Source organism: Ixodes scapularis, unplaced genomic scaffold, assembly GCF_016920785.2.
Source record: "Ixodes scapularis isolate PalLabHiFi unplaced genomic scaffold, ASM1692078v2 PGA_scaffold0__279_contigs__length_252992795, whole genome shotgun sequence".
In the NCBI taxonomy this organism is placed as follows: domain Eukaryota; kingdom Metazoa; phylum Arthropoda; class Arachnida; order Ixodida; family Ixodidae; genus Ixodes; species Ixodes scapularis.
In genome coordinates this window covers 212413251-212440050 of record NW_024609835.1, presented here as the reverse complement: position 1 = coordinate 212440050, position 26800 = coordinate 212413251, and the positions used below count along the sequence as shown (strand labels likewise).

Sequence of the window (26800 nt, the reverse complement as noted above, 5' to 3'; positions counted from 1 at the left end):
GTTTAAATATCAGCTGTATGTTTTAGTCAAACACAGAATGGTTAGTTTAGTTGAGGAACCATTGTATTTTAGTGTGTGGGAGCCCCCATTTTCGATAAATGTAATCGACAGGGTGAAAACAAACGCTGGTTCCAGCGGGCCAAGAGAACGCTCGCCTAATATAAAAGCTTCGTTTGATTTACGTGCACAGATAGTGGTACGTTAGTGGGATGATAATTCGTGCAAGTATGACGATTGTAATTTTGATGGCGCCTTAGTTTAATTTCAATGGTTGTATTTCATAAGTAGAACGCAAAATTAAGGAATTATTATGGCGTTATTCCAAGTAGCACACCAAATGCGATATAGCTCCGCCAATACTAGAAACTAGTCCGAAAACCGATGGGAGCGCCGCCGAACGTGACATTGGCGCCTCTACCGGACTTAGAGTCTACGGAAGCAGACGATGCAATGCAAAAGTATAGGCTCCGCGACGTCATTGAGCTTTGCGTGCCCTGTTTCGTCACCCCAACAACTGAAACAATTCATTACGGTCAGTCCGCTTGTCAAACGCAATTCACTGATCGCAACTGCAGCGACAAACAAATAACAAGGCGCGCGTAAACGAAGATAGAGCAGTTTATTTAGCAGTCTCAAACGCCACTCAAAGGATCACACGCGCTTGAAGCGCATCTGGGAAGCGGAAAAAAAAGCGTTTAGCTACTCGAACTACGTCGTAAGACGTTACTGTTTATCCGCTTGCAAACTGCGTCGACACAATTTTTTACCTGAATAGGTGATCATTAAAACGTGCGCAAACAACATGTTAAAATTACCAGAGCAAGCGCACCAGCCTCTGATGCATTACAAGAACAAAAAGTAACGAGAAAAATGACCCTGCACATACTTTCAGAACTTTGCAGAAACGTTAAGGTCCCCATCCCAGACGAAAATAAAAATAAATGGGGAACAGTCGCGAACAACAGCGAATGAAACAAAAAAAGTTAGCAGACGATGCGACGATACAAATCACACAGCAGAGAACTCCTTCAACGACGACGATCGCACGGGGCGCCGGTAGTGGCATTAAAGCTGAGCAGATGGTGCTCTCCGTCGGTGTTGAGTCAACAACAAGCAAAGCGAAAGCCACACGACAAAACTATCAAAAAAAAAAAAAGGTGAAGATTTTTTTGTTTAGCTGCGCGTCATTCGCTTGTTTATTTTCCTTCGCAGGCGGTGTGGTTACAAAAAAAAACAACAAAAAAACAGAGGAAAGGAATAGCATAGTCCCCCAGCTCACACTGCTCGGTAAATAATAGTCGCACTCTGCAATCTGCTTCGGGCTAATAATGTGTGACCTTTTTTGCTTGCACATTTCTTTTCCCAGTGACTGGTAGGTTGTTTGTTTTTTCGCTTGGCGATGCATTTCAAAAGTACATTCAAGTACTTGTTGGCGTACTTCGTACATGTCCAGGCAATCCTTTCCTACCGTGCCTTTGTTTTGAGTGTAGATCAGCGGCCTCAAGGCTCAATGCGTTTTCAGCTGAACCCTTGTTTGGTGAAATATATCAGTGAAATGTGAGTCGAAGGCCCCGCTGGTGTTACCGGCTAGGTGACGAGCTAAGTCTTAAGGTGGTGTCCTTTTCGCACGCGGGTATTTCTTGTTCTTCAACGGAATGTCTTTTGAGGTGTTCCGTGTTTCTGATAGTAATCATGATGACAGATCTGACTGGCTGCCCACCCGGGTACATATGACTGGGGTGGGTGTTCTGTAGTTCATCTGGCCTGTCGTCCGTGAAGTGCTCAACGATCTCCGTGGAGTTGTCATAATCGTCTGTTGACGCGTCACTGGGGTTTTGACGCCAGACTTAGATAGCTCTTGTAGTTTAATTTGAAGTAAATAAATTACTCCCGTTGGTTCGGTCTTCGGAGAGCGGAAGAATGATTTTCCACCACATCACAAAAACTTGCTTTTGCAATGGTAAGCAGAACATGGCATGTGTGCCATATCCAAGTATGCGTTGGTGAATGCCCTAAGGCGGCCGCTTGATCAACCAACGATGACCCATAGCAGACGTGACCGCGTATACTGAAATAAAATCCGAATAGAAAGGTATAACGAGCTCACACTTTTTAATATATTTATTAAGTATAAAAAAGCACATATGAAGATTTCGGATCAGAAACTCAATCGAAGGCGAACATAGAAGGTTATCACAGACGAAAGTAGAAAAACAGAACAAAAACAATAACAACAATGTTGCAGAGGGAGCTCCAGATGTCCGGGCATAGCGTAGCAGATGAACCGGCGGTATACATATAAGCGACGAAGCGAAAGAAAGAAAGTAAAACACTAAGCCAAATAAGGCTTAGTGTTTTACTTTCTTCAAATGGGCAAGAAAAAAGGAACAAAATACAGAAACGCAGGACAAAGAAAGACCGTGGCGGCGTGGCGTCGCCTCAAGCATAAAAATAAAGTAGACTGAATAATGGCAGGACGTGCACGACCGTCCAATGGGTGCATTTCTTTTACTTCGTTTTTGTAACTTCGTTTTTATTAGTTTCAGTTATAGCGTCAGATTCGCATGTTCACAATAGACTTCTTCCAGAGCATACTGACATCGCAGCAAGGTACTTGGTTCGAAATTGCCTTTTCCTTCTTCATCCGGAGACGATCGGGATTAGCCAGCTCGACTATTCGACGAGACGGTTTTAAGCAATACATTCACGAGAAATTGGAATTGCAACAACAAAACGTTCGATAAGAGCAGTAAACTTGAAAAATAGCTATGTTCAGATGTTTTTTTTTTTTTTTTTACATCGCCCTTTTTTAAGAAGCAGTCCGAAGGTACATTCGTGCTTTGCCTGACTTACGTAAGTTTTGACAGAGTGCTTTGTTCAGGAAAGTCTGAAAATTGCACTCTAGAAGCTGTAACATCTTTCCCACGCGAAGGAAATGCCCTTCACTTGTGAGGTGGTACCTATTTTGAACATTCAAAGCAGCGAATACCCGTAACAATTTTTGTTTCATTGGTCACCTCGCACGGAGATAGGAAAAACCAAGGCGTTGTTGAGAATTCGTCTGCTAGTGGAGATTCCAAATTCGCCAGGGGCGCTCCGATCTTTTTTCGCTCGCGATCCGCGGAAGTTGCCAGTATTGGCTTACATGGAATTTGAGCACACGTCCTTGGCCCAGGCTTGGGCCACACTGGCGCGAGCTACAGCCAATTTGGCTGAAGCCTGGCCCAAGCTTGCGCCAAGCTGGCGCAAGGATGAGCCAGAGAAGTGTGCTGCTGGGGATATAAGGCGATTATAAGCATCACGGTAAAAAACTGTAACCGTGTGTGTTGCATGTTTTACGATGACACAATATGTTGGATCTTGATGGAAGTATATTAGCTGCTTGCTTAATTCCGGTAACTTTTTTCCCAATAGGGATGGCTTAACAAGATACATATTTTAGTTCATCAGGACTAAAGCCAGTGGCAGAATTGTATAAAGAAACGGCCATATTGAACATATATAGCAGAATAAAATGCAGAACTATGCTACTGGTGGGCTGTACTATGGTGTTATCACTTAAAGTACACATGCAAGTTCTGCAACTATTGCTTGGACCACAGAGTAGAGCGAGAGTTTGTTTTTGGTCGGGAGAAGTTAAACCTTAAATTCATTATCAATACCATTTCTAGGTTCTAAAATACATATCAATATAACACCACCTACTTCCAGGTATTTATATTTCCTGTGTCTTTCACCACTGCCTGCTCCGTGGGTAAGTCAAAGTAAGAAACGCTGTGAGTCATCCTATACTGCGATGTGAATGTGACCATGAAAAATAGAATTGAGCGTTCTTTAAAATTTATTTTAGGCTTGAAAAGGGGGAGGGACAGGGAAATCCCGGTGCTGTGATTGCTCTTGTGCTGTTCCAATTGTTGTCAACGACAGGAGCCGTCGGCGCGTTTGCGCGAGAACCGCGAACGCATTGCGGAACCGGTCCACGCGATGTGGTATCATCGGCGTGTGACGTCACCTAGATAGGCTGTGTGTGGACACGTAAAAGAAGAGGAGGTAGACTGGAGATGAACGAGATTCGGAAGGTAGGTACCCGTCTCGGTGACGAGCGGGTATCGTCGAAATAAACCGCTTGTTTTTTTAAGAAAACGAAGAACGAAACGTCTGTGTGACTACGGAAAAGCTCAGAAGTGGGATCGAGAGGCCCCTACTTGAGAAGCCGTTCGGATTGAATGCTACAACGTAAGTAGCGCTCTACGAATTTTTGCTTTACCCGAGATCCTTGACGAGAGCTTCGCCCACGTAAATCCCGATGTCGAGAAGACGTAAGCTAACGACAGGAGGACAAGGGCAGGGGACCCCACGAGAGGATGATCCGACGACCACAGATACGCTTAGCAGTGCAGGGGTGCGCGACGAACACTCCGACCACGATAATCGCCCACACGACGATTCGAAGACGGAAGCCGGGGACACCGCGACGTCGAACGACCACGGCCTAGCTCCTGACGGTGCAACGTACGGAGTCCTTGACTTTCAAGTGCTCATGCAGGCCGCGATACGAACTGCGGTACGCGAGGCCTTGGAAGGAGCGGCCCAGCTTTTTCAAACGACGCAGTCGCCACAACGCCACCTACCAACGGAAGCTTCGAGCGCCATGGATGGACGGCTCGCTACGACAAGCGCCCAGCTGGTGCCAGTATATGATCCATCATCGGACGCTTAACTTACGGTGGAAGCGTGGCTCAACAAGGTTGACAATCTAGCTGCGGCCTATGACTGGAGCGATCGACAAACGACCTGCTTTGCTCTCACTAAGCTTCACGGCGTCGCAAAAACATGGTATGACGGCTTGACCTCTGTTCAACTAACCTGGTACGAATGGAAAGTGGAAATAAAAAAGCCTTTCCGTCGGCATCGAGTTTTCAACACGTCTTCAGGGACATGGAGAAAAGAAAGGGCGCCACGAGACCATCGAAGGGTACTTTTATGAGAAGCTGGCGAAAGCACGACGCTGCAACCTGGATGCCAGGACGTGCATCGAGTACCTGATCACTGGACTAAAAGACGAAGATTTAGTGCGGTCTCTGAGCGTGAGAGATTACGCCACCCCAGACGAGCTACTTCGATGCATGAAGCGACTGCATGAACGAGTCGATTTGATCAAACAGACTCGGACCAAAACCCTCCATCAACCGCCGACTGGTCGACGTGAAAATCACGGTTTAGACAACAGCGAGCCGACGACCAGGGCTCCACGAAAAAGATTCAACGAAACAGGCGAGCCACTTTGTTTTAATTGCTCGCCATACGGACACTTCTCGGCTGCATGCCCGAAACCTCAGCGAAAACCAAGATGCACCAATTGTGGGAAATCTGGTCATGAGACGAGACTGCCTTCAGGAAATAAACTCAACGAACACGAGTGACAGCAAAGCAGCCATTCTAACCCAACAAGGTAACAAGACGTACGGCTGCATGGCGCCAAAAGAGAAGTATTTAATGCAGGCGATTCTAAACGACAAGCAAATCAAAGCTATCGTCGGCATGGGAAGCCAGTGCGTAACGTTACGAGAAAGCGAAGCACAGCTGATGAACGTCACCTACGAACCGTGGAATCATCCATTCACAATAAACGGGTTTGGCTCGGGAAAAACGACGCCTTTAGGCAGTTTCCAAGCAACATTGACGGTCGACCAAGCCAAGGCCAATGTCAAGGTGTACGTGGTGCGAGATGCAGTGCTGGTTGTTCCTCTGCTTGCCGGACAGCCTTTTACTGAACAACCGCATGTTACGGTGGTACGTCGCAAGAACACACTACGCATTTTCGAAGAGCGTGACACTTCTGATGATGAGGACGGGACTTTGGCCAATCTTAAGATACCGTTCCTGCCTCCACGACGCGTAAGCCTCTGGGTCAAAGAAGCAGTCGTAATCCCTCAAAGCTACGTCGGGATTATCGCGCTCCGCTCCGGAGAAGCGACTCAGAAAACCCACGGAGACATCTTTATTGATGGCAGTATCCACTAATTGCGTTGGCATTACGTCCCAACCTGTGTTTTGAGAAAAGACGAACTGAGAGAACTGTATATCCCCGTAACTAACATTCGGCTACGCCGCTGATCGTCGCTGAAAACGAACAGATCGCTAGAGGAACATGGTGCACGGAAGAAGACGCTAACGCCAACCTCGACGCGTACGTAAACTACAACGAAAGAACGCCGACAACCTTGATTGCAGCAGAGGACGTAGATGTCAGTCCATCTATATCTGTTTCGCAAAAGAAAGCACTCGTCACCCCGATTAATGACTACCGCGACTGCTTCGCTACATCCCTATCAGAATTGGGGTGCGCGAAGGCAACAAAGATGAACCACGTAAACGCGCTTAGTAGGGCTCCTGCATCGGGACCCGAAGAAATTGATGTCGCCACGCGCGTCAGCGTTTTCGCTACAGAGCTCACTGACGACGACTGGTTAGTGTTGGCCAAAAAAAAACGATCCAACGTTACAAGGAATCAAAGACTGCTTACAGGGATCTTCAATAACTAAAGAGTCGCAGCGTGTCAAGAACCAGTACGTGCTAGCAGAGGGCAAGATTCTCAAGAGGGTCCATGACAACGGAGAAGAGCGTCTGATGTGGGTTGTGCCACGAGGAGCACGTTGACAAGTAGTACGACGATGCCACGATGACGTCGGTCACTTTGCTGTTGAGAAGACCATGGCACTACTCACCAAGAGGTATTGGTTTCCGAGAATGCCTCGTTACGTCAAGCGACATATTGCGTACTGCCGGGAGTGTTTATATCGCAAGGTTCCATCCGGAAGAAAACCAGGGGCAACGGACGAGTTTCGAAAGCTTCGCCCTAAATAGCGAGGCCCGTATATCGTTGTAGAAAAGGTACCTCCCGATAGGTATAAAGTGAAAGATCTACCGGAGACCCAACGGTCGCAACGTTTCTACGAAGGTGTTGCCGCTGCTGACCAGATGAAGCGCTTCACGGTCAGCGCTGAGAGTAGCACCGAGAGCAGCGACGACGGCCTGTCAACGGAAGCGGAGAGCGACACAGATGTAGCAGAGGTAGAACGTCAGCAAGAGCTAGCGTGAGTAGGATGATCACTTCGCCGAAACATTCCAAGTTCCAGTGACGAGAAGACAGAGCCGGGGCGACTGGGATGGAGGATGGCCGTGCTGTCAACGACGGGAGCCGTCGGCACGTGTGCGCGAGAACCGCGAACGCATTCCGCAACCGGTCCGCGTGATGTGGTATCATCGGCGTGTGACGTCACCGAGATAGGCTGTGTGTGGACACGTAGAAGAAGAGGAGGTAGACTGGAGATGAACGAGATTCGGAAGGAAGCTACCCGTCTCAGTGACGAGCGGGTATCGTCAAAATAAACCGCTTGTTTTTTTGAGAAAACGAAGAATGAAACATCTGTGTGACTACACATTTGACATTAAAATGCATAACATTTTCTTCCGTCCTTGTAAAGATTATTAGTTTTTTTTTCTAATTTCCAAAACTGCTTTCAAAATACTAAAATTACTAATAATCGGGCGGAGGAATACCAGCTCACATGCATTATTCATCTGGAAGTAGCCATCCCACACAAAACTACCATGACAATAAAACGAATGAACTTGTATTGATAATTTTTTTATAAACATAGGGAGCACAGAATAACTTGTACGTGCATTATGCGTGCGTTACAATTAGTGGCGCTTAAACGCGGAGCTTTTGGTTGTTTTGGACGAATTGCAAAAATGGCAAGCCATCTTCGCACGGCGGTTATCAAAATGATCAAAACAATTTCAGATCTATTAAGAAGCTTTGTTTGTAAAAATGTAAGGAGTTTGATTAAGTGAGAAGTTAAAGCGGATTCTTAAAATATATGAACATGGTGGTCACCCTAGTATTATAAAATGTAATTGCCTTGGCCACAATAGATTTTGCGTAGATGTGAGAGCTTTAATCACACAGACTCGTGTGTTCTCCCCAATACCCGTTGCCACTGTTTATCGCATGTTAGCCCGTCGAGACCGTGGAAAACAGTCGTCTCTGCTGCATGGGAAATACCGATATTTTAGTGAGTCGGCGGGAGCCCTTTTCCTCGGCGCAGAGCGAATGCGCGACAGTGTCAACAGAATGAGGCGCATTCGTTCCCTCAGATGGGGGTTTTCAAATCACTCAGAGAGGATTTGGGTTTGGGGCTGTATGAAGCACATCAACAAAGTAGAATGTATTCTCCTAGCAAAGTATTTAATCTCTGCTTCTTCCGATGTGCAGCTTGAGTCCTTAATATCTTGGATTGGGAAAAACCTTTTTAGAATCAGAATCAAAGGCGATGGAGGGTGGTCTTTGTGTCTGCCAATCTATTTATTTGTCGCTGTGCTACTCGTGACATCCTACGCCCGCTCCGCTATTTGTTGACGCGTTTTAATCTGCCCCGAGCCGTTGTGGCGTCACGGGGGAAGCTACGCTTTGGCATTCGGGATTCAGGTGTGCGCGCCGACGGTCGCCTGTTCACGCAGGCTCTCTTGTGCCACACTTGGTCCAACTGTTTTCGCACTCTTTCGCCTCGACTCGTTGCGCCTACAATAAAGAAAGAAAAGCTTGTTGCACCGATCAAAGGAATCAGGCTGCAGCCGCAGACAATCCATGGTTTTATCAATTTCGATTGATAGATTTTGATTTTACAAATAATAATGCTTAGCTTCGAGTACGCATTATTATTTATCACTAAAAGTCCCTTCTTTTTGGTGCTTAGGCACTGCCTATCATGGGCTGTGTTTGCTTGACTTGTGTCTTTTGCCTGAAGCGTGGCACTTGTTGCTTGAAATTTGTAGCATAAAAATATCGCGGTAAATCATTAAATTAAAAATAGGTTAAAAACCTAGCCTGAGCCTTTAATCTGTGTCACATTGTAGAGCAAGAAGGCAGATATATTCGAGTTCACTCCATTATATTCGCAAACTGCAAGAGTTTATGTAAGGAATTATTTTCCACTTTCGTTTGACCGAAGAGACAAAAAGATAATCAATTAGTGGCAGAGTTTCACGAAGTTTACAACAGTGTTAACAATCAGGTTTCAGAGTTGGTACCCCGCATTAGAATCAAGTCTAAAAGAGTCAGTGCTAGAACCGGCCTCTTGACATTCACGCAAGATGACGTTGTAAATTTTGTTAAAGCTTGCGACAGTTTTTTTTTTCTTTTTTATTCGCTGCGGTTAAACGATATGGTAGGTGAAATATATTGCAGTTGAAAATAATTCATTTCGTATATGACCCTCTGAAGGTCGCGAGTATGGACGGGTGTATTACTCGAATACATATACGCGATAGTTCTACAATGGACTACACATAAATGACCGCGCTTAGCAGCCGGGCGCTAATGTGTATACTCTAAAGTGTTTGTTCCTTAAAGCACAGGAACAAAAAACTACAAGCTTTAGGAAGCGCTACGTGTCAATGGCGGAGATACTAATCACCTGATTTAAGACAGGCATAGGTTTTTGCATGAATGACAGAATTTGGGGTTTAACCCTCCTCCCCTCTCTACACCGTTGACTCCATTCCGCTAAATCCTCCCACTCCTTTTTACCCCATTGATTCATTGACTAATTGTCCCATTCACTTCCCCCCTCGGGTCGGCGTATGTCCACAGATTATGGGAAATGAACGGTAGCGGGTAAACTGAATTTATGTATAGGGCACGGGACGTAAATTTTTCCGCTAAATCAAGCGCGGCAACTGAAGTTATATACAAGTCACGTGATATTATGTCACTTGATGTCAAACGTCTTGTAAATTTACCAGGGAAGCTGATTTTGTGTGTAGGTTACGGAACATGAAATTATTTGGCATTATTTTCTCCGCTAAATTAAGCGGGGAAACTCATTTTGTATTGAGGTCACGTGTGGTCAATTTTCACGATAAATCTAGCGGGCAAACTTAATCTCCGCATAGGTTACGTGATATCATTCTTTCAACTAAATTTTGTTAGGAAAAGGACGCCAGATTGCTTGATGCTACATGACCTACACACCAATGTCATTTCCCCGTTAAACTTAGCGGGGAAATAAAATTGTTGTTTACCTTAGCAGCACAGATTTGGGCGATCTTGGGCCAATGGCTGTCAATGGTCCTTTGGCCAGTGGCCAGACAGTGGCCAGCCATTGGTTGATGACTGGTTTTTCTCTCGTTATTGGCCACTGGCCACTGGCCATCAACTATCGGGACGAATTGGCCTAAGAATGGCCGCTCTTTGGCCATTGAACAAAAGGCCATCGCCAGCCATCGCCCAACGCATGACCAAAATCTGTGCTGCTGGGCAGCTCACTTGACGTGGATTACCCCTTTAAGTTTAACGGGGAAACTGAAATGGGTGTATAGGTCACGTGACGTCATGTCATTTGACGTAGCAGGCAGCAGCTTCAAAATATACGACTTTCCGAAATCCGGAGCAACTAGCAAAAGGACGTCTTACGTCAAAGACTTGCGACAGAAAATGCATATTATCTAGAGAATGTCGCCTCTTCTCGTGCAGATAAACCGGACGTGACCCTGCGGGTTCTTTCCTCGTGCGGCAGCAAGTTGAACCCGTACGCTGTGCACCTACGGTGCGAAGCCTGGGCTAATCCTCGCGTCACTCGGTTCACCTGGAAGCTGAACGGCACCACGGTGGACTTCCAGCGACCCTCGAGGGACAACGAGCAGTCAAGGCGCCTGGCGCGGGCTGGACTCAGGACCAACCTGACGGGCTCCTTCCAATGCACGGCCGAAAACAGCGAGGGGTTGGCCAACAGCGACACACTGCTTTTGCCTAGATGTAGGTGGTGATGTCTCGCGCTCGCTTCTATTTATATCAAAGCCCCAGTCCCTGGTCATAGGAAATAGACTGCGCGAGTAGTGACATAATGCAGATTCAAAATTTGACGGGAAGAGTCAGCATTATATGTGCTGTTCATATATGTAGATGAACTCCCGCGCGCGGTACGCATGCTATGACACGGGCGGGAGAAAGTAGGAAAGGTATACGCTAGCGGGGGGTGCGTCCCCAAAACTGAACTCTGCCAAAGACACTTGCCCTGCCAGCTAAACTGCATGGTGTGTACTGCCTGTTTGTTGCTCGCGCGTCCCAGCTAATATGGCCTGTGACTAGAAACCTTGGGGGCCATTCAGCAGAAAGAGGATGTTGGCGCTTTGTATCACTTTGTACAGATCGGAAGTTGACAAAAAACAAAGTTCAGCTTCCATGTAAATGCCACGAGGAAGCTAACTCCACCACGAAAGTTTCAGTTGGTTTTGTGACGGTCATTCGATTGTAAAAAAAAAGACAAACAGTTATAACCGCTTATTGGTGCAAATGTACGAAGTGCGGCGAAGCATTTCATACATTTTTAATGCTACAATTTTTCCGTGGAGAACGTACTGTTTTACCTTGTGATTGTTGATTGAAACTTCTAGTTCGCGTAAACGTGGCTCATTGTTTGAATTGTACAATATACAAATATTTTTCATAAGTGCGAAGTTTATAGTATCGTTCAACATAATTCCATCCCGATATGTGCAGTATATATTACAGGTAAAAATTGGATTTTTCTTGTACAGAAAGCAGGATAGGTTTTGGTGATTACTTTCCGTGTGAGGCTGATTCGTTTAGTAAAACCGTCCAATCCGCTAGACATACTGAGGTGGCTTTTTGTGTATATGCCTCATGTGTGAAATTTGTAAAGACATTTTGTGTTATTTCGTCAGTATCTATTTGTGCGGAAAGCTTATTTGTTATAAAAGGGTATTGTAGAACAATTGCTAGTACTTTTAAATTGCTGCTTAAGGAATAAATGTTACCCAGCCAATGGACAACAAAAGCGGTAGTTAATATTTTATATTTGCTTTTCACGGCTAACTATTTCTCAAGACTTTTCTTGCCAAGGTTAGTAGTTGATTTTATTTACAAAGACTAATAAGACAATGGATTTAAGATTTGAATTCACCTAATTGAGTAAATATTGAAGGTAAAGTGTATACGTCAAACCTACTTCAATTAGAGGGAACTATAAGAGAAGGCAACAATGTCTTAGCTTCTGCAACTTGGTCACCTTTTGATATTTTGCAGTTTTATTGATAAATAAACAGTGCAGTGATTAGTCAATTTTATTTTGAGCATTTCCTTGTTGAATCGTACAGAAAAAAGGGGGTAATGTCTCAGAGCTTTTCAAGAAACTATATACTGAGAAAACTCTTCATTATGACAAAACTAAAAATTGTGTTGGCGCCATATTTATATTTCTCTCTAAAAACCATCCTGCTCGGATAGTGAAAAACCTTCTGCAATACTTACAAACAAGTAGATAAAACAATACGAATTTTCAGATTTGGCTTGTATTCAAATGCCGCATATACGGCTCAAATACCTTTCTGAAGGCAAAAAAAAAGTTTCATGGATGAAGAAAGGAAAAATAATTAAAACGGGCACAAATTAACCAGATCTTTGAACTAGCAACATACGAGTAAACTTTCAACAGCGAGCAGCCGACTATATCCAGGAGGGAAAGGGGGGAGAAGGGGAGAGAAGGGAAGATAAAAACAGATAAAAACAAATCAGAGTGGTGGGATTATCCCTGATTTTAGAAATTCAACCTCAGTTTCCGTCAGCAGGTGGGAAGGGTTTGACAGGTTGTTTTTTACAGTGGTCATGGTAAATGACTTTATGATCTCCCTGCCAAATCTACTGTCATGTCTCCCCCCCCCCCCCCCCAGAATTTTCGTTTCATCAAAGAGGGGATGACAAAGCAAACACGAACGGGCATGCATGACTGTGGGATGATTAGAACCTGGAGAGGACTTAGAAACTTCGTTGTAATGTTTGCGGAGTCTGTGATTGGTGCATCTGCCGGTCTGTGATTCGCGGGGTCTGTGATTGATCCATTGTCTCGAAGTTTGACACGAATGTTGTCTTCTCGTGCCGTATGCGTCTAAGCAACTCTGTCAACAAGTGAACAACAACCAGATACCGATTGGCTGCACTGTTAAACACGAAAATAAATTAATACAATGCAAAGAGAAGAAAGTTTACTCCATTTCCTTGAGCTGCGGCCACCAATGCATAGGTTAGACCGGCAGATGCTCTAATCACGGACTCCGCGAACATCACAACGAAGTTTTTACGTCCTCTCCAGATTCTTATCATCCCATAGCCATATATGCCTGTTCGTGTTTGCTTTGTCATCCCCTCCTTGATGAAACAAAAATTCTTGGGGGACATGACAGCAGATTCGACACGGAGATTATAGAGTCATTCGCCATGACCGCTGCAAAAAACAACGTGTCAAACCCTTCCCTCCTGCTGACAAAAACTGAGGTTCAATTTATAAAATCCGAGATAATCCCCCCACTCTAATATGCACTTCGCGTTTTTATTTTCCCTTCTCTCCCCTTCTCTCCCCTTCTCCCCCCTTTTCCTCTTGGGTATAGTCGGCTGCTCGCTGTTGAACGTTTACTCGTCTGTTGCTAGTTGGGAGATGTGGTGATGTTGTCCTTGTTTTAATTGTTTATTCTTTCTTCATCCATGACTTAAACCAACACGCTCTTCTCCCAAGCAAAGATTTTTTTAAAAATCTAGATTAAAATATTCAATTGGCAAACAGGCGTGTCTCATTTGTTTAGTTTAAATATTCTGAGCCCGGCTCGTTTCAAAATGCTTTACCTGGTTGCAAATATAATGTTTTTGTTATGTTCAGTGTTATGATATAAATTAAACAAAACTGTTTGTTTATTTTGAACGCATTTAATTTAAAAAAATTCTTGAAAGGTAAAAGAATTTAATATGTGCAGGAAAGTTATACGAACAGGAAGCCAAACATAGAGAGATAATCGTCACCATAAGTTCAATCATAAAATAAATTGGGTTAAGTAACTTTTAGTTTGTGGAAATAAACATGGTTCTTATTAGTACTCTGCTGAACGTCATGATGTAGAACCACTACGTCGATCATATTAAGAAATATTTAAAGCATGTCGTAACCGTAGGGATGCGGTAAAGTTTAGATTTGTGCAACATCAGACCCAACACAAGCGGTCTGAAAACGCAGATGAAAAGATTATTGTCCGCGTTTCTTGGAACGCCAGCGTTCCGCCTGTTACACAATTGGTAACCTTAGCGCACTCCCCCCCCCCCCCCCCCAGCTTCCAACGTGCTTTAAATCCTTCTAAACTTGACTGATGTACTACTTTTAGATGATTATCAGCAAGTTTATAATATAAATCATAATATCATGTGAAATAATTAAAACTTAATGAAGACATTTAATTCATTATTTGACTTATCTTGAGAATGAGACCTCTATATTAGCCATATTACTCATCAGTACAAACCACAATAATTTACATTCGACGTCCTCCATTTAATAATCCTGTTCAAATTAAGATCAAAGAACCTGTGTATATATTGCGCTTTATTATTTTTATATTAAGTTATATTGGCCAAGACATATTAAGTTATATTGGCCAAGACATATTTAAATAAGAAAGAATATTCCAAAAGTACAAATTTGAACATCAACTTTCCCAGAAAGGCAATTTTACATAACTTTTTCGTTTTATTTATTGTATAGAATGCCCTCGGTAGACTCTATTTAGTACAATTATAATGTTTGGACATATAGATTCCAACAATTGAATATATTAAATATTTTGAAATTGATCCCAAGCTGCAAACTTGGCCCTCCTCACTTTTTATGTACAATATTTAAATAATTGTTGCCACCTTGCCGGAGTATTTACTGGGATTTAACGCAAAATTAAATCAGGTAAAGTTTATGCATACCTGGGATGTAGTGTGTAATATATGCGAGTTTTTCTAAACACACCAATTTTTTTTTTAACTTCAAAACTACAAAAAAAGTGCGCTAATTGGATTTTATTAAATTCTCTAATGAGTGCCAAACTATAAAAGCTACATTCCTTCAAAAGTGCTCCGAGGATTAAAACAGTCAGGCGGGGTAATAATTTAATAATATTTTGTGTGTCTTTGTTGCCTTACCTGTCCGGGAAGAAGGAGCGTCGGCCGAAGGGGAGCTTTCTTTGACACCGCTCGGGCTGGCTTGATTTCGCAGGGTGCGTCCCGAACGCCCAGAGTCTGGTGTTCCCACGGTACGCATCGGACGAGTCTCATAACCACACACACCGGAATGCAGCGTCTGTGTTCGAGCACATCAACCCTCTAAACGCCTGCACCTTTACACGTACACAATCAGAATACGCAAACATGAGCCGTCGCAAAAACACATAAGCGCAACAACGCTGTTTTCGGTTCATTATCATTTTCAAACCTTGAGGTGTGGGCGTGTGTTTTTTTTTTTAAGAAAAGTGAGAGGTCAACCGTGTTTAGAAATTGAGCAGCGGTTTTGGAACGTAGGAACCAGAGGTGTTGGGGCTTTGTCGTACGGACAAACGTTGGCTTCTATGTAACGCGTGGCTCGACATAATAAACGAGGTCACTTACCTCGTCGAAATATGATGAGTGCGACCGACAAAATTTTAATATTTTTTTCTCCACCTTCGGATGAATGATTATCGTCGGTCATTTACATCTTGACTGGCCGTCCCTCGTAAAGTTGACTATGGGAGGTACATATTTTTTTCGGTGTGCCTACATCCCTAGCTGGAAAATTCGCATTGATCCAAATGTCACTTCTCCACACACGCTGAGCCTTGTGAGAAAGTACGCTCATATGAACTTTCTGACTTTCGTGCCTTCTTTTTGAAAACGCTAACATATACTGTGGGGAAGCACAGATCATCACTTAAAATATTTGACAACCCTAGTAATGAAGACGTTTATTGCGAACAAACCATCGTCCGAGGGGGTCCCAAGCATTAGCTCATCGTTTTTCCCCCTGACGCATTATTTATAACGACCATATGAAGATTAAAGAATAGCAGTTGAACCATCTGTTAAGTGAATCAAAATTCTTAACTTGAAAAAAATATAGGCATAACGGGACTGTCCTCATTTGAGTACACCATTCTACTGAATAAAAATGAAAGACGTTTACACCGAATTAGAGCGCAGCTGTTGAGGAGGACGGAAGGGTACTGAGGGGAGGGCATACCCATCCTCCCACCTCCTCACCTCTTCATCCTCCCTCCTCCCCTCCTCGCCCATTTCCTCCTCTTCGTCTTCCTCATCCCCTCCTCGTCCTTCACCTCTCCTCCCCCATCCTTTGAGCTCCTCCCCAAATCTCCTCCCTCCTCTCCTCCTCTCTTACCTACTCCTCTTCCTCCTCCTCCACCCTCCTCCCCTACCCTTCTTCTCCTCCCTCCTCCTCCCCTCCACTCCCCCTCCTCTTCCTGCCCCTCCTTTTTCTCCCCCTCCTCCTCCTCTTCCCCGCGCGTTGCATCATGGAAAATGTCCCATGACGCACCGCGGGGTGACGTCGACGCCGACGGCGACGGTGACGCCGTTCAAGCCGGAAATGAGGGCCTAAGAGCTCCGCTTTAAAACATCTGAAATTCAAACGGACGGACAACTGGTCGACCCGTTTGAATCAAACGGGTGGTAAACTTGTCGACCCGTTTGGATTAAACGTGGTTATGGGATGCGGGTACCCGTTTGAACCTGTATCCGTTTGACACGGTACCCATTTGATACGGCACCCATTTCACACGGACGCCCGTTCGACATGGCATGGCGCCACACGTTTGAACACGCGCTTAGGATCTTCAGGCAAATTATTCGTTAGCCTTAAACCGGTACCTTCAGGAAGGTTGAAGATCTTAAGTTTATTTACGACGATCCTAACCTGATAAACTCGCTTATAGCATAGAGGAAACCCGTAAAAATTGTATTTCCCCCGCGCACAAAACCTAATTTTAAAATATCCTAAAATTTTATTACACACATCCTATTTTTCACGCAAGTACAAGCGTGCAAGCGATCTTTGAAACGTGAAGAGGTACTGGTAAACTTTTGAACAACTGAGAAATTTCCGAAGCGAACTAGAACCGGGGTAATTCTAGGCTATAGTGCCTTTTCCCGGCAGCTAGGAAAATTATTTCCCGGAAATTCCACAGGATGTCGCCTCTTATTGGCGGCTGCGATCGGTTCACCGAACCTTATTTAATCGACTCATTGTTTCATTGACACGCTATGTTCCATCCACATATTTTTTATGAACAGCTATGATTCGGCGCCTGTATGCCTGTTCTCTCTCTTGTGTTCGTTGTTTGTTTTTTTGCACCTTACACCATGATTTCCAGCTATGATTAGTTTTTTTTTTATGTAACCTTAGACTGTCGCCGCAGAGGGATTGTACGGGGCGGCCTGGTGCTAAAATATTATTTTAATGAGCCATCGCACACTCGCTGCAAAACTACGTGAAAGGTTCCCTCGGTCAGTGATTCACGCGCGACAAAATGTCCCTACAGCGTGCAGTTCCCGTAACGATTTCGGTGATATGTTAGCGTCAACGAAACGTGTGTCCATGAAACGTGTATTCACGAAAAGTTATCTATTAAACGCGCTTCCAGAAAGCGCAGGAAGATTTAAAAATCAGTATTCTACAGGCAGTTGTGAGATGATTTCAGTTATCTAATGGGACCCAACTGCCGGTAGAATTTCGGGAACATTATTGTTCGTGTTGCCCGCAAATGTCCCGTAGAAGAACCGTAAATCGTTGCAAGACGTAAGTTGAATACATAGGGGGGATCGATTGCCAAGTGGGCTAAAGTGCACACTTATCGCGACGCGCGTGGAGCGAAAGCTCGCGCTGCAGAACCCAGGGATCCCGCGTTCGAGCCCCACCCCTGCCCGTTTCGATCTGGATGAGCATCGTACCGGCGTGCGGTCGTGTATCGCTACTGCGTGGTGCACGTTAAAGACCCCAGGCTAGCGGTTGTACCGCACTGGCTAAATTCCTCATCTACAGCGTGTGACTCGTCGCAACTTTAATGGCTGACCAACTACACGCTGTATAAATATCCCCACAACCCAATTATATATATTGAATACATACCAACTCGCCCAGCTATCCTGTTTGCTAAGTAAGTTGCAGTGCATTTAGACTAAAAAAAGCGGATTGATAGAGGTAATCCAAGAATTATGTGACCACGGGCACTACAAAAAAAAAAAAAAAAACAATAAAAAAATAATAAACACAGAAACACAAAAAACGAGAACGAAGGGCTCCGTGGAGATTCAACACGGTATGGCCCAAGCGGTTATTTGCCAAACCCAACAACAACACAAGTATTTGTGCGGTTTCTTTAAAGAAATCGTCGTTGCCGATATAGGCGTCGGACATTTTGAACACGGAAAGGTTTGGCAAACATCGAATACATTGTCGCGGACGATCCATAGCTTACGATTAAAATTCAAGGCAGCCCCTGAGGCAGCAGCACACAGGAAACCAGATTATCAAGGAGACATTCCGGGATTGGGAATCGCTAGTGCGTCATGCGTTATTCCTTTACCACGTGATCACCCTCCAGCTGTTATCCGCGCGTAGAGAGAGGAGTCAAGTGATGAAAAAGTTGAGGGCTGATTGCTCCTACCAGCGGGCGCCTTTTACGAAGCTTTCAAGTTAGGTGGATATAGAAAAACAGAGGAGGTGCCTCAAAGCAGGCGCTCCTTCAAAGTCGGTAGGGGGTGCGCCCGCAAAAGGTTTATCTTGAAGGAGTATAGCAACGATGAGCACAGCAAGACGATTTGTCATTTGTATTATTTTGTTAGTTCGTCGAAATGTTGATAATGCAGTGGAGGCCATGTGAGTTGCCTACCGAGCAGTGGCTTTAAATCGGGTGCCGTGTTCTGCCTTATCACTCGCATGGCCACTGTAGTCACGTGACCGTAACCGGAGATACGATTGGCCTAACATACGTATAGCGTCTACTCCGCTGTCATTACCCAGTAAACGGGACTGCTCCAGAGCCTGGTTACCAGTGTGACATCTCTTCAAGTTGTCCACTCAAACCGAAGATTTTCATTTTTCATCGAGGGAGCCAAGTGGACAAGTTGTTCGGTGCAGCAAAATCGCCAACGACATCAGCGACACCAGTGACAACACTGGTCGCCAAAGTTTTTCTGCGGGGTGCCCTTCGCATTTGGCGGTAGCGTCAGCGAACTGTTGACACGTCTGCTGAATCTATGCTTCTGTATTTTGCGGGTTGGTTGAAATCTTTTCTATCATTTTCTGTAAGTCATAATCTCTCTCTCTGCCGCTGCTGCCAAGGTGCGGTGCTGCGTATGCCGGTTGTCTGTTCCATGTAATGGACCATCGATCAACTACTCTGAATATAAATTTACATTTCATTTCGGCACATGCTCTGGTGAAACCGAAGAAACGCTGAAAGTAAAACCTTAGGATTTTGGGGAAAAGTGCAAATCTGAAGCGTCTAGGGGGGACAAGGGAATGTAATGTGCAATGAAAGAAAATCACAGAAATCGGAGGTAGACTCCTCATCACTGATGCTGGGAATAGGTAACAAGCTTGACTCACTAATGACCTTGCCCAGTGTGATGGCAGCGGTTAAAAAGTCTCTACAGGTACTCTCGGACACGTTTGACGACTTCAAACGGCAGTTAGTTAACCAGGAAAACTCTACTAAGGAGCTGAAGAAACGAGTAAACCGGCGCGAGAACGCTGGCTCACCCAATAAACTTGCTCAGACTAAGCGAGATCTGGATAATCTTGAGTGCCATAGTTGTCGCTTAAACGTCGAAATTAATGGCATCCCCGAAACACAAACTCAGGACTTGAACAAAATGAATAAACTGGCAAAAAGCTGGATGTGCCGCCTGTGTTGCGAACGGACGTTTCAGCTTTGCGTAGACTTCCAGCAAAACCGGGCGAAAATTGAGGAGTTATTTTTCATTTTACAAGTGAGGAGCTTCGCAATTCTCGGCTCTTAAAGACACATGCACTCAGGAGAAGAAAAAACAACATATACATTTGTGAAAAGATGACACGGCTCTTCCGCACTTGTTTGTCAGCAACACAGGATTAGGTAGAGAATTCAGGGTACGCGTTTGTTTGGCACGGGAATGTGAAATTGTTAGTCCGAAAACAGAACGGTGACCGAGCAGTTGTCATTCGCGGTGAGGAGGATCTTGCAACACTAATCTAAATCCCCTTGTGCGCTTTGTGTCGTTCCACTTCTTTGTCCTTGTCTTTTTCGGCGCTTTTAATTATTTAAAGAACCATGAACCAACTGGCTCAACTTTTCACTTTGCTAAACTAAATCAAACGACGTATCCTCTGTCTTCGATGTCTAACTTTTCTCGTGGCAATTCATCTTTGAGAAGGCCGGATGTTTCACTTTTTTGCTTAACGCCAGAAGCTTACGAAATAAAATCGAGGAGATGAACTTGTTCTTATCTGAACTGAACCATTGTTTTGATTTTCTATATTTTAGTGAGACGTGGTTCTCATCTGATAACTGTGTTCCGCTAGATGCCTATTTTATTTTATATATTTGACAATACTATCATTCCTAACAACGAACGATTGCTCTATTAAGGCCACACCTCCTCCACTGCTTCCTCTGTCCTTTCGAAAAAAATATTATAACCAGGGGGAACTATCTCATTGTCGAACAATGATAAATCAAGCCAGGTCTCAGTAATAGCCACTATACTGGGGTATAGTGGCTGAAGCGCTTTATTAACAATACTTCGAGCATTAAAGTTGATCAGTAGAAGGTTTTTGTTTCTTGTGAATTAGGTTCACGTCATTGTTAAGAATGCGGTACATTGGGTGGTTCATTGGGTGCAAAAAGTTTAGCTCTCCGATCAGTATCTGAGCCCCATCCGTACGTTACTCCATTAATTTTTAGCTTGTCCTACGATAAGAACGGCTCGTCTGCATTTCGTTTATTTGCAGCTGCACTCTCCTATAGCTTCCCTCTGATAACTCTTAAGTTTTGTTTTTTCGTTATTACTTCCAAAGCTTAATATGACTGGCCTCGGCTTTCTGCCAGGTAGCCTTCCAAGACGGTGAACCCTTTCGAAAGACGTCACTTCAACACTCATTTTTTCTTTTTAAAACATCTTCAACCACTTTTTTTCTGAAGTCCAACTCCGTTTCCTTCTAGGATTCCGCCACTTCATGGATTACCAAATTGTTCCTTCAACTTCTGTTTTGTAAGTCATCAATTTTTTTCTTGTAGCTTTGATACTTTCGCTTCCTAATTTGCCACCTTTCTTTGTTTAACAGCCAGCGTCGTGAGAAGATCAGTTATCTATAAAGTGGGCTCTTTAATCGCTTCTTATCTTTTATCAAAACTTTTTTTTTTTTGGCTTGCAACTTTAGTTGATAAATTAACTCTCATCTCTTTCTGGCGTTCCAGTATCTGCTGCATTTTATCTGTCTCTGCGCTAGGCTTTTGTTCGACATCCCCGCACCTTATCAACGCATGTGCCCCTCAACAACAATCAGCAGTGGCAGCGAAAAACAATTTCACACGTCTTGGGCAAGGCAACCGCAGTAGACAACGATCGTCTGAGCGATACGAGCAGTCACAAAAACTCGGACCTACCTGCACGCAAGAAAAGAGCCATCTGTAATACATGTCGCTTCTGCTTTCACCTTGCCCACTGGCCGTCAATCCGTTGGGTTGTTGCTTTCTAGTCTCGAAGGCTGACGTGGATGTGCCTCCAGGGTAGATGATTGGACGATCAAGCATGTGGTCAAAGACCACGTCTTTGTGTAGATTTCGATGAGGTGTGTCGGTTATCTGGTTGACTGGCAGCTTTTCGATCACGTTGTTTTGAAGAACGGTGGTTCCGTATCGCTGTCCGTACGCGCCTTCACATGCTTGAAATCTGTGATGCGACAGCAGCATCAGCAGCAGCCACTACTGCACGCAAGAGAAGAGCCACCTGTGAGACATGTCGCTTCTGCTGTCACCGTGTCCACTTGCGTGTGTGTCTGCACGACGCTCAAAAAAAGTGGTGGCGGGGTTGCTTTCTGTATTCGTTCAGAGCTCTCATATCACGTACTTTCCGAACAAAGAATTGTGGATGACAAATTTGAGTGTGTTTTGTGCACAGTGCTGTGATATATTGTTTGCTCTTTTGTACCGCCCTCCATCAGGATCCGTGAGGGATTTCCTATAGTTCTCAGAAGCTAGATCTAAGCTCATCACTGAACTTACAAGCTGTCCTGTTTGGTGATCCTAACTTTAAAGGTACACTGACAGGGTATTTATGCTCGCCGAGGTTCTTAGTTGTACATGACAATTGAGAGCCCAACTACCCAAAACACAATTTGTGGCTCGAAATTATGTTTCATTCCGCCCGAAAACCGCCGATCAAGAACTAGTCGGTTCGAGTCTCCCTCACTCTATTTTCCTTAGTCACGGGTCGTTTTCTAAGGTTTTGACGCGACCTTCAAATTAAATCAAAGTCGTTGGTCACTGAAAGCACACACTCAATATTTAAAAAAAAGCAACATGAAAAACATCTTTGTGGCTTCCAAAAAGCTGCAAATACGTTGATTGAAAAAACAAACAAAAAAAAAACAACGTTCCACACAGAACTGGACGCATTCTGTGCGTGCGTCCTTTCGCGTAGCGTGGGACTCGCGGGGACGGCGACGGTAGCAGACGACGGGCATGGGACCTCTACTTCAGAACTGCCGCTCGCGGTACCGGCGAATTCTTTCTGCCTTCGAAAGAGAAATTTGGGACCGATCAAAAGAATTGGCATTCATCCCGTACGACACGACCGACCACCAAGCCGATTGGCACGAAGATATTACCGAGCCATTGCTGCTTCCCGTGGCTGAAGAGATCTTTCGCGCAAACGTCAAACACGAAGTGCGTACTTTCAGGTGAATACGCCCGCGTACACTCTCAACAAAAGGGTTGTCGTAGGGTACTACACTTGGGGTAGTCAGACGCCGTCACAGATATCGCTACCCCCCCTTCGTTATACTAACAACCCCATGGGCAGTCACACGGCACGCAATCAGCAGGTAATCACAGTGAGCACCCCCAAAAGCAACATGGCGGCTGGCAAGCGACAGTGGAGCAATACGAGTAAGGCCTAGCGAGCTGGACTGCTTTTTGCTAAAATACGATTCTCAAGTGCGTACGCCCGTTCGCTGTCTTCCGTGCGCACAATGCACTCCGAAACGCGCCTCGAAGCACCGGCACCGCACCTAATACGAGTAGGGGCGACGATGTGAGATAGGCGGGGGGGGGGGGAGGGGGCGCATTCGAGGGGTTTGTTCGCGATTGCTTTCGCGAGGCCGGCTGCATTTACTTCGCGGCCGGAAAACATTCAAAGAAGGAAACAAAATAGCGACAAATGGAATGATGTCTTTATTGAACAGAGCATCTGCTCGCTGTGCTTGCCGCAAGTGATCCGGTGTTTTCGGTTGACAGCGGCGAGGCGAAGCATCACCGATTTAAGCGGCGTCGGTTCCGATCGTTCAACGCTCCTGCTCACCTGTTAGCATTCGTTATCCACTTTCAAGTCCCTGGTAATCCTCACCGCGTCTGTGCACGCACTTGGCGCTATTCACCGCACGGAACACCCATTCAACTGGCTATGGGACTGATCCCATTTGGACGAGAGGCCGAGGAGCGAACCCTTAGTGGCTGCTACGTGGAGCCATGGAACGCAACGCCTCCATGCTTTTCACTCAAATAAGTAGACACATAAACGCGCGACTCCTTGAATTGGGCGGCGACACGCGCCACCTAACGGACAGCGCTCAAACTAAAGAAAAAAAGAAACCAGCATGTCTTGCTCGGAGCGCCTCGCCAGACAATACCGTATGTACACATCCCACGCCACACTTCACCCATACACGACATACAGACATCACTGCATTTTTTACATCAACGCATTCAGAAACAGCACAAGATACAAGATCACATATTGACCCTCTACATTTCTATACACACGTCTAGTCGACACCACCAGCTTATATACTGCTGTATTTTGTGTGACCGATTAGGATGGTGACCACTATCATATTTTGCATAAATACGAAAAGACTGTGCAAGATTTAGCCGTATATATTCTTTTCGTCTACTGCCCTTAGGAAAGCGCTCGTATCTCTAATGTAGGGCCATTGCAAAAGTGAACTGCAGGTTATAAATAAATTTGATAAGTTGCTACACGTCACGTTTTGATCAGTTTCGTTTTCTCGCTAGCCTACACTTTAAGTATACAGAAGCCTGTTTAATTAATTGTATTAATTATCGAAACCAATTTCTGCAATCACAACTTTCTGAACACACTGATGCATTTTCTTTTCTTTTTTTACATATCCAGACTGACTTTAGCGGCGGTTGGGTACACGTTGAGTACACTGAGCACGCGCAGGTGATTTTAGCGAAGCCCGTACGCTGGTCCTCCCCGAAGCGTGATTCAGTTTTCTTCTTTTCGCTAATTATCCGTTCTGTGCGCTCGCGCTCGCGCCAAGAGGACAGTGCAGAATTGCTGCTTTCGAGCTTGTGCTTCACCTGCAACGAACGCGAAATACGTGTGCTAAATTATCTAAATCCTGGTTCAGGCAGTAGTGTTTGACTGCGTGCCAAGATGAGTCCTTGAATTGGATTCCACGCTTGATATGAAGCACAGACGTGCCGGTGAGTGGCTTTCGGTTCTCGACGCAACGCTGTCAAACGCTAGTGTCTGAACCGGCCTTGTTTGAAGCATTTTTTTATCGAGTATGCTCGATGAAATGTGCCAAATGAACCAGAGAAGGCGAATCATGTACCTCGAGACAGAGGAATAGTGAAATACACGGACATGATCCCAGATATCTGTGTACGTTCGTCCTGTCCGGCCTCAGTCGTGGTGTTCAATGCTTCATACTTCGCTACACTTGAAAGCAAAAAAATTGGGTACGACAGGCACGCAAGTTCAGCGGAACCGAGGAGGCCAGTTGCAACTGATGTGCACGCAGAACTGACCGATCACACCTTTATTGAGAGCACACTCTTTACTGAACCGCACAATAAAAGACGACGAGAGTATCTCGTCCGGCGAACATTCAGGTCAACTCACGCCTGTGCGTAGCTTCCTGTGCTCTTCTAGAGATTTGGTTAAATTCCTCGAGCACGATGCCAGCTGTTTACTGCTGTACATGGTAAAACCCGCGACGGAACCAAAAAGGACAACCGCGATACTTTTTATCTGCCTCGGGTTTTAGCAGGTGCCTACCAAGGTTGCCTGTACTTGTTTCTTTTCTGCCAGTTTAGGTGAACTGAGCCACACGCTTGTTTCGACCGGTTCAAATTTGAATAAATGATAACCAACGCACAAAGAAAACAAGTTTCAAGTACTTTTCGAGATTTTTGAAGTGACTTTTACTATTGAACGACTGCATACACTTGAATGTTCAATTCAAGAGTTTATAAAACGTGACTACACCCATGCTTGTCACCTGCCAACAGAATGCGAACTCTCAATGGCTCGAGCCCAGTGGGTCGTTAAGTAAGCCTGTGGGGTAGTTACAGCCGTCAAAACGCACGATGACGAGGGGGGTGCTCACTTTTTCTTAGAGTGTACGATTTCTTTACTAGGTGTGAATGCCGCTAATGCGTGGCGCTTCCCGACTTCGACCACGGAGTGCTTTTAGTGTAGGAAAATCGGCGGCAAACTTTCCAACTTACAGTTTTACCAGCTGTACTATTAGTGAGGATGGAGTACCCCCCGTAGCTCAGTGGAAAGACGTCCGCTTCTCACACGCAGGACCGGGTTCGATCACCAGTGAAAGCGTACCTTTTTTTTTTTTCAAACATTTTGCGATGTTTACGTTTTCTTTTTTTTTTAGAATTTTCACTAAAGAAGCAAACAAACAAAAATAACAAACAACAGTTGTGGACGAAACGTCGCTGAACTAAACAGCGTTGGGTTTCCTTTTTGACACCTGCGAATTCAATGTGATCACTTTCCACAAAATACAAATACAACTAGCATATAAATCAGGTAGCGTCCGCTTTCCCAGGTGCCCGTAAATGTTCTACAGGAATTGCAGCCAGCGATTGGTCCCGATCCTGTTGATCTTTCGGAAACTCTGTCGCACAATGTCACTTCTCACGCAACATCTTGGGTGTATTCTTTTCAAAGCCGATCACGGAAATTCACCACGGGCACTCGGTACTCTTCTCCAACTCCCCAATGCACAAAACAGCTCATCTTGAACTACAAAACAGCGAGCGGAACAAACATAACTGCAAAAGAGCCGCACGGCACACAGTTCCCGCAACGCCGCCAGGCATATCGTCTGCTACGCAGACGCGGAAAAAAAAAAAGCGCATGGTCGGGTGTAATTACGTGAATTCCGCCTCTCTCTCACTCATCTTCACTTGTTCGACGTCAATGCGCGGGTTTCGGTTTCGGTTTCGAGCAGCTGCGTCTTTTTGCTTTATTAAAAATATAAGCTACTCTGTTGCAAAATATTAATTGGGTAGTCCTCCGACAACCAAACAAAAGGCCTGGCAAAAAAATGAAAAAAAAAATTTGTGTGTGTCAGTGTTCTTTTAATGTTTGCACGGACAATGTATAATACACGCGTTTACAAAAAAACTATTTGAATCGTATGGTGGCACGAGCACAATAGATATACCGACTAGAATTACTTCGACTACGCAAACCACTCTTCACCTTTGTATAACGGGTCTTCCTTCTCATGACTTAAGTTCAGGCGTATTACAGTGCGATCTAAGTGAACACTTACCAATATACTGCCAGTTGCCTTGTAAGCAGCCACGCGGCTATAAACAAGAAGCGGTATTTAGAGACTCTTCTAAACAACATATTCAGCGGTTAAAGGATTTTATCTCG

General features: G+C 44.9%; 1 protein-coding gene across 1 annotated transcript in view; it reads left to right on the top strand.

Moving 5' to 3' along the window:
* Positions 1 to 26800, top strand: part of LOC121047176 (cell adhesion molecule 2-like) — a 535225-nt gene that overhangs the window by 455186 nt on the left and 53239 nt on the right. The window contains exon 3 of the mRNA XM_040502222.2: positions 10541 to 10822. Within this exon, the coding sequence (XP_040358156.1) occupies positions 10541 to 10822 (282 nt within the window). The remainder of the gene's footprint in view (positions 1 to 10540; positions 10823 to 26800) is intronic.